The 9,280-nt window shown below is 39.9% G+C and overlaps 1 protein-coding gene across 1 annotated transcript; it reads left to right on the plus strand.

The window, feature by feature from the left end:
• Positions 1-6,656: 6,656 nt before the first annotated feature.
• Positions 6,657-8,502, plus strand: LOC104425847 (nudix hydrolase 18, mitochondrial). The gene is made up of 5 exons (XM_010038679.3): positions 6,657-7,075; positions 7,316-7,427; positions 7,551-7,634; positions 7,723-7,851; positions 7,981-8,502. Exons 1-5 carry the CDS (start codon positions 6,909-6,911, stop codon positions 8,101-8,103), a joined length of 615 nt encoding a protein of 204 aa, XP_010036981.2. The 5' UTR covers positions 6,657-6,908; the 3' UTR covers positions 8,104-8,502.
• The last annotated feature ends 778 nt before the right edge of the window (positions 8,503-9,280 follow it).

Below are 9,280 nucleotides of genomic sequence, written 5' to 3' on the forward strand. Positions count from 1 at the left end.
AGGAAAAAATCATTTTAGCCTTTGTTTCAGCATTTCGAAGATGTTTAAAGCTCAAAGTAAGTCCCCACCTACCTTGAGTTTTTAGACTTCCTAATGCTAGCTTTCACTCTAAAACCCTTTAGGCGCGTTTGACAGTTGGGATAAAATTTAGGATAGGATTTATCCTATCCTACGTTTGGTGCTCGCTCAGGACAGAATAAAGTCCAATACGAGAGGATATAGGCAGGATAAAATAATCTCATGAGGGAGGTGGGATAAATGTGGATATGATTTCTAATGTCCATAATAGGAAAGTTATTTTTCTCGAATAATAAACTTATTAAATTAACAAAATTGAAATTATATTTCAATATAAATAATATTATTTTTCTAATTTAAGAAATTAAAAATGAAAAAATACAAATTTATTTTAAATTAATTTTATTTTAATTTATATATTCAACTTTAATTCTATCTTATAATAAACATTCAATCTATAAATTAAATATTTATATTTATTATATATTTTAGGTATTTTTGTTTTCAGGTATGTTAGTACAGTTTACTATTTGATAAAATTTTATTAAAGAATGATGAAAGGGGAAAAAAGAAATAATAAAGAAAATAATATGAAAAATAAAATTAAAATAAATTAAGGAATAATGTTACGAGAGATTTTCAAAATCTCCGTTTATGAACATTTATGTTCCTTTATAATAATATGCCATTTATATAAAATAAAAAAAAATGTACAATATGATGTGAATATATCCGACTTTAATATTACGATTCATCAAATGATGGACTGAATATAAAAAAATCCAATGATTTCATATCATATCCTATTCAGTCCTATCCTGATTAAAAATTCGGACGACCAAACGTAGCCTTTGAGATCGGTTGCCAAACACCCCAAATTCTCTTCATAAGCTTTCAAAATGCTGAACCAAACATATCCATACTATTATAATTAAGGGGTAACGGTCACTATCAAACTCGATTGAGACTGAATAAGTTTACACATGTATAACTATGAGGATGTCCATCTATCTATTATAAATTTTTTTGATATATTATTGAGCTTGTTTAGTGTATATGTTCATTTTTTATTCCACGATTCATGTGGTAAATCAAACACAATCATCACGGAAAAGATTGTATGGGGTGCAAAATAGTTTCTTTTTTCTCGTTTGACTAAATCTGTCAAAGTAGGTCATAAACCCATTTCCTAATATATATTTAAGGGGCTAGGTTATTATATGAATTAGTTATATTTGGTAAATTGGTTATAAATGGATTTAGACCCAACTCTATGAGTCATAAATGAGTTTAATATATGTGTCCAATGGATTCACAATTTATTTAAATCCAACCCACCTCTATGGCTCTCTTCACTCTCTCTCGCCCTCACCCAATCTTATGCTTGCATGTTGATTGCTCACACCTCAATTTGGGTATGAATTTTCCTAAATTTGGTTAAATAAAAAAGTATTTTTGTAATGAGTCAAATCGGGTATAAGTTGAATATGTGTCACTGGATTTGTATAGCTTAAAAGTAGATCAAAATTGATCAAATAAGTCAATTTGAATCGGACCATTTTCGACTCGACTTGATATACCTATTTGATAGGTTTACGTTTAACTACACAACTGATATAATAGATGGTTTTAATAGATAACATAAACAATGGACAGAACATATGTAGATTCCTCTTACAATGGTCATGATTTTCTTCGTGAAGTCGTATTCCATCTAACACGATGCTTGCCCATAAAAAGAAAACTATAGTGGGTTCCTATAAATAATGGGGCATAAGATGCTTATGGTATCAAATTATCCATAAATTCTTTTGGTATTGCTCGCCCACTAAAAAAAAAAAATCGAATTTGAATTGTAAAGAAAGGGACATGAAGGGCCACTCGAGCTGTGAATATCTATAATGATGCGTCCAGTCCGTAGGGTAGTAGTCAAAAGAGCTCCAATTGCATTTGTTCCCAATCGCATCATGCAATTGCACGATGGTGATAAAGAGCAAAAGGATAAAGAAAAAGGTAAGTGCACGTCCATCAACTTTTTTTCTTCTGTCTTATGTTTTATATTCTCGCCTTTTATTTTGTTTTTTCCCTTATAGCCTTGTCTCTTTAATGATACCCAAAAAAAAAAAAAAAAGATATTTCTTTATGCCCTACTTTTTTGGACATAATAATGCAGGATCACATAAGTGAGGACGAATGACGATTCTTTTGTTTCATGGGCAACTTGCGAGTGGTTGCTAGTCGTGTCTATAGTTTCGCTTATGACCATCGACTTGATATGATTTTATTGATATTAATTGACAAGCATATACGATATCGGAATAAAGTGAGCCGAATAAGCACATTTGCCAAAGAAATGCCCTCTCCTTTCTCTTGCCAAAGTAAACATGAAATTTGATAATTTATTCGTTTTCTGTGGCCATAATATTAGAATTTTTCTGCCACCATATCATATTTTCCATCGGACCATTTAGATTTTTATAACAACTGGCTATGATCGCATAAAATTTCATGTTTTGCTCGATGGCTGCTGTTGTTAAAAAAAAGAAGCATGAAAGCATATAGCTCGCTTTGACATGGAGCACTTGATTATTACCGATTTTATCTTTGTTCAAACTCAACCGTCCGCCCCTAGATCCGTCGTAATTGACCCTATAAGAAGTGGTCAGATGCATGCTCTAGCAACTCATGTGGTCAGCAATGACTTAAAACATGTACGAATCAAGAATCGTGCACGTCAACGCTAGATTGCTATCTCAAGAGGTTTAAGGGAATTTTAATTTGCTCCCACGCTTTTTCTTTTGCCTTTTCGAGTAGAACATTACATGAAAGAAAGAACTAATAGAGGTCAAAGCCTATGCAGAGTTCGGCGCGCTGTGTACGAATCGCATTGACATATGAGGCTAAGAGTCACCTGCCGATCTTTTGAAAATAGGAAATAAGAAAAGAATATATAAAAGTGGAAGCATAAATTGGGTATTTGGCAGTGACATTAATAGTTAGTGAAGGAAAAAAGGCACAGGCACAAAGAGATGAGATTGTGATGTGCATATGAAGAACGTATGATACATGATATGTGAAATTTTTGTATATTTCAATATGTCACAATTACATGAGCTTTTTTTTTTTTTTTTTTTTGGTCGAAAATAGTACATAAACTTATTTATAAGTTTTATTAGACAATCATTTAAAAATATAAAATAAACATAATACCGAAGGATTTGTATAATTAAAGAAAATACATGTATAATCACGAGAGATATGGAAATCAAGATATATCGCCTTTAATATTCCTTATTATCCGATCCTTGGCCAGTGGAGAATCTCTTTTTCTTTATTACATGAGCGCATTCCACTTAAATACATTTCGAACCCTTCACAATCTAATCTCTACGTGTTATAATTTATAAGCGCAGGGACTAAGGTTATAAAAAAGTTGGTCATTGCTATCTTCCCGTTGCACAAATCCTAATTAGAAGACCTCTTAAGCTTGACATGTAATGGAGCAAAACCGGAAAACATCTCGGAAAAAAATAGACGGGGTCGTCACAACACGCAATAACTGACATAATCTAAGTCCTATCAATTGCCCATCCTAATCAACTTCAGTCACTGAAACCCTAGCCCGCGAGGCGAGGACTGACATTACTCACGGCGGGGGACATTACTCACGGCGGGGGACATTACTCACGGCGGGGGACAATATAACACGAATTCAATATGAAATTTTACAGATCAAAACATCACATTAAGCGCAAAACGAGCAGATGGCGACGGGCTCCGTCATCTCCCTCGTCATCGGATTCCCGACCCCTGCTCTGTGGAAAAGGGTAGGTACTTTTTTATCGTTTCCATCTGCTTTTTATCGGATGGGGCCTCTCTGGCCATTAACCAAGTCTTTCTGTTGGTGGGTTGGGGTGAAAGCGACGGAGATTGGGGGCCGAGAAGGGAACCCGAAGAAAGCCGTGGCCATGTGATGCCAGTTGTTCAGCAGAAACCTGGTCTTTTTGTCCTACTGATGTGGAGGAGATAATAGACGAAGTAAAGACGAAAACAGGGACGACGTGACACGCCAACGGCTTCGGCCACGGCCACACGTAGTAACTATCATTGGTATCAATCATGGTCGGCATTGACTCGGATGCGCCAATAGGGTCGATGATTATGATATCGCGTGAGGTGAGAACTCTCGATCCCGCAAATTCTACTCGTGTCTCTATCTCCACCATGCGTTTGCGTTTTGGGCAATCAGTGAGTTTGGATACAATCACATCCTGTGTACATGCTTGGTAGAAGGGGCAATCGTGTGTGTTGGGCCGTAACACTCCTGGCCTGTGTTCCCACCCGATGTGATGAGAACGGGAGCTTATGATGAGAGTCGGAGAGCTTGGATAAGATGTGACTCCCACCAAGTTTTTAAAATGGCAAATGAAAAGGGATAAATCGGGTCGTGGATGAAAAGTGGAGTATGAGCCTGTAAGCCTCGGGTGATATGACCGCTTGATGAATGTTAAGATGTCAATATTATAAATTGTTTAGTTGAAGCATTGCTTGAATGGGTAAACCCTTTTATCAGATGACAAAAACACGGTTAGACTAGACTTGTGAGTGTTCGACCGAAAAAAGACTAGACTCGAGAGTGACCGACCAAAAAAAAAAAAGACTAGACTCGAGGGTGACCGACCAAAAAAAAAGAAGACCAGGCTCATGAGTGAGTCAACATACTCGACACTAAGGTAATTGACAAATGAATCCGAAATATCTACTCGAATAGGAATAGAGCGAAGCATATGAGATTGAGCAAGACACAGTGTTCATTGCATGATTTGATGCGATTGATGGGCTTGGCACAACAATGGCCCGGGGAAAGCGACCGTGCTCACAAGGGTGAGACGGGTTGGGGCGACCCTTTTTTTTAAAAGAAAAAAAGAAAGAAAGGAGCACCACCAATGTTAAGAGCGTGGGCATCTAGAAAGAGAAGGGAAGTGTGGGGGGGAGCTCAAGGCAGTGACAAGAGAGACGGGTCAGCCCTGGGAGTCAGCCTAGAGAGAGTCGTCGTTCAGAGGTAAAACGCTGAAAGCGCGTCGATGAGATATCGCGGAGGCACCGAGTTGGAGTTGGGCGAGGCACACGACGACGCGACTTCGCTCCACCTTTTTTGATCCCCGACTTATTAGAGAAACCGAGTGCTCCCGCGCGCCATCTGCTTCTTCCCGCTCGCTTGCTCTCTTCTCTTCTGTTCCACTCCTGTCTTCGACAGCGACGTCCCTGACGCGTCGACGTCCCCCCTTCGTTGGATAAGCACCACTCCCCCGCCCTCCCCGTCCCCGTCCCCGTCCCCGTCCGTCCTTTACCACTTTTCCGCCCCACTCTCCCTCGCCTCCCGCGTGTTCCTCACCCTCGCTCGGATTCTTTTCTGTTTTGTCTTCTCTCTCTCTCTTCAGTTCTTTCTTTGTGATGATAAGTTGACTTACTTCCATCTTTACCCGATCCGACCTTTAATGCCTCGTTCCGGTTCGAGAAGTTGAAAAGGGATTGAGGCAAAAACATTCGGGGTTGGGGTCGATGTCGGTCTCGCGACAGCCTGATTGGTCAAATATTAGTTGAGATTTTCTATAAGGTTATTTTGGTCTAAAGACGATCAATTTCGAAAAATGAATAATTTCAATGTTAATTTACCTCAATTTACAACATTTAGGGAACTTTAAGTTGTTTCTTCTTTTAAATTTATTTTACTTGTCTCGAATCTCGATTAAGTAAGGATGGTTTGTAATTGGGATGTTTGAACTGAAGCTTTCATGATCACCTTCCTTGGTAAAAAATGTTGAAATTAAGATATTCCCTCGATTTGCACAATCAAAACTAAGAGTAACTTGCATTTGTTTTCAAGCAACGCGTTAATTAATCGACCACGTGTGACATAATCTATGTATTGTCTTATCTAGCTAAACAAGTACAAATCTAGTAATTAACCAATCTAACGAGGGTCAGGGAATGGTTGCACTCAATAAAATACAATCAGACTCAAACATCCCTATTGTCTTTTACCATAATATCATAACAAATCCATACAATGATGGAAAGATAAAACATTTCATATCATCTCTTAATCATAATTCGGGTTCTTTCCAAGAATGGAAATATCGAATAAAAATTTCGTAACTTTTTCAATACGTTAAGGACAATTAATAAATGATAAAAAGTGTATCTTCCAGTGGAAAGTGGGCAGTCAAATATTTTTGCCTTTACCATTCTATCTCGGCAGAGCTAATTTGCTTCATAATACTAGAATAATATGTGCAGTTGGGAGCCAAATGAAATTTATAAACGAGACAAAATTTAAGTTACGACCTAAATATATATGAATAGATATAGAGAGAGTACTGACAATTTTTAAAGAAGAGAGGATCACAACTTTTACACATGGAGCGAGAAATTCCAAACCAGCAACCGCTCGGGACGGAGGGAATCTTTGCGAGTAGTTTCAACTATTGCGTCCTAAAACGTTAACCGTTGCGTTCAATCGCCGTGGCACGCGCGTGGGCTCTGTCTCCTCGCTCGCTCTCTGTTTCGTCCCCACCTCTGTCCCCACCTCCGTCCTCGATCGAAATCGAAATTTTCTATAAAAGGGAGACTCGAGAGAACTGGACACACCCAGCTCCCATGGTTATCCACACCCGTTGTGGGGATAGAGCTGTTAGCGAGTTTTCGCTGTGGGGAGCTTGTCTGGTTGTCCCAAGATAGCAAAAGGAGCGTGGCGTGTGACTCCCCTCCTCTCCTCTATCGGAAATCCGGGAGCGAAACCCGCCCGAGGTTCGCCGTTCCTTCTCGGGAAACAAGGGAGGAACGCTCGCGGTGGGGTGAGAAATTTCCGCCGCTCCCCTCCGGTCGCTATGGGTCTGTTCCTTTCCAGGAACCTCGTGAATTTCCTCGTCTCCTTCTCGGCGAAGAAGGGCCCCGTCGAGCTCTTCCCCGTCCAGATCAAGGACGTGGTCTCTCTGGTCTCCCGCACGGGCAGGCACTTGCAGCGCTACGAAAAGGATCGTCGCCAAGTCGTCGGGTGCGTTCCGTTACCCCTCCCTCCGTACGGGAAATTTCTTAGCAGTTCCTGGGTGCTTGCGCTCGCGTGTAAAGTTTTTATTTTTAATGGAGATTTAATCAGCCCAGGGGAAATGGAGAACTGGGTATTTGCCTGATGTGCTTTGTAATAGGCAAATTTTTATTTTTATTTTTTCGTTTTTTTCTTTTTGTGTGCCTTCGTAACTTGTTGCTGATTTTTTTCTACTATTGACTCCTGCAGATGCATACCCTACAGATACAGGAAGACTGATCAATCATCTGGCGGTGGGGGTGAAGAATTGGAGTTTCTTGTTGTCAGTTCACCGAAGGGCCAGCGAATGATGTTTCCCAAGGTACTACAAAAAGTCTTGAAATTTGCCACTGTTGGAATGACGGCCTTACCCATTTCTTAGTAGCTGTGTGATTGAATCTCGGTAAAGGGAATTGAATGTTTTCGCGTTGCATTGTGACTACAGGGAGGATGGGAACTGGATGAGACTATAGAGCATGCCGCTTTGCGCGAATCAGCAGAAGAAGCCGGAGTAACGGGCACTCTCGAGGTTCGTATTTGTAATTTATACGCGGACAGCGATGGTGTTTGGTTCGATTTTGCTTTATGAGTGCTGATTAGGGGTTTGAAAATTGCAGTGTAAATTGGGTGAATGGCGATATAAGAGCAAGAGCAATGGCAGCTTTCATGATGGCCATATGTTCCCTTTACTCGTTCAAAAGGAACTCGATGTTTGGCCGGAGAAGCACGTCAGGCAAAGACGATGGGTATGTATTTGCACGGTGGTGCGCTCTGTTTGACATTTGTTTTGGTCTGAATGTGAATTAATTGGCAATGGCGACCATTCGACGGAGATGGAACGAGCCCTAATCATGGATTTTTCTGGCACATTGCAGGTGACAGCTGACGAAGCGAAAGAATTGTGTCAACAGCTGTGGATGAAGGAAGCTCTAGAATTATTAATTCAAAGATTGAGGCAACAAAAAAATGGGCAGGCAGTTGAAAGACAGCGTGCATAGAATGTGTCTCGTGGCCTTCAAAATGCCTTGAAGATTAGAATCAGCCAAACTTGTAGATGAGAAGGCTTTGTTCAAGAGCCATGAAAGCAAGTTCTATGATCATCGGATTAAAAAAGTTCCATGATCATCAGATATGAGGAATATGAATTAGGATGGATAGTGTTCCCCCACCCCCGCCCCCGGCCCTTCTTCTTTTCCCCCCTTTTTTCGTCATTTGAACCATTCCTTGATTCTTTCACCATCTTCAACTTCTAGTGGTAGTTTCAGAGCAGTGAGACCAAAGAAATTGGTGTGAGATCCCATGAAATGTGGATCTTTTTAGGGAGAATCTTTGTACGTGTACAGAACTTGCCCCATTCTTTAATTCAATATCATTTAATCTCCTGATTCTTTATTCCATTTGCACGTTCTGTTGTCTTTCTTGGGGATTCTGTGATATTCCACCCACGTCGCTTGCCGGTTGACTTGAAACAAATGATGCATTTTACATAATTGAACACGAGGAAAAGCCAAGGGATCAACCAAGCGCGCAACAACTTCTGTATGTGCATGCCGGTGATCTTTCTAAAATGTCAACTGTCTAAGATTAGTCGTTGATTGCGTTGGACTCTGATAGGGGGAATTCGAAGCTGAAAGGAAAACGACAATGAATTCCACTTTCTCCGTAAATGTAGATTTGGCTAAGGAGCCAGTATGAGAAGATTGACATCCTTACACGGATTTGTTTGTGGTTAGCAATCAGCATTTGATATCTCAAGGTTTGATTTTTATGAGAACTTGTGATTCTTGTGGAGTTGACATTCAGCTACCTTGTGAGCTGTCTAATAAGTCAAATTTGGAAGATGGGTCATCAATATAGAAGAAGCATAATAATAACATAATTCCAATTCTAAAGGCAAAGTTCAACAGCGAGTTTGACGAAGTGTGATTTATGCATGCTTCGTCGCTTAGAAAAGGAAGTTTCTCGAGAGGGCGCCTGCAGAAGCTGCAAAGTCTCAAACAAATCGTCTTATTAGGTAACCGTCCAAGGGTTTGGCATGAGAAAGAGCAATGAAGTTCTTGTTTGCAAGCTGCCATTGTGGCCAATGGAGGAGGGTTGCGACTGCGTCGTTGAGTGAAATAACTACAGCCACCAGAAAACACTTCATTACCAAATGATCGGTGGAAGATTTTTCTC

The sequence above is a fragment of the Eucalyptus grandis genome, chromosome 11 (assembly GCF_016545825.1).
Source record: "Eucalyptus grandis isolate ANBG69807.140 chromosome 11, ASM1654582v1, whole genome shotgun sequence".
In the NCBI taxonomy this organism is placed as follows: Eukaryota; Viridiplantae; Streptophyta; class Magnoliopsida; order Myrtales; family Myrtaceae; genus Eucalyptus; species Eucalyptus grandis.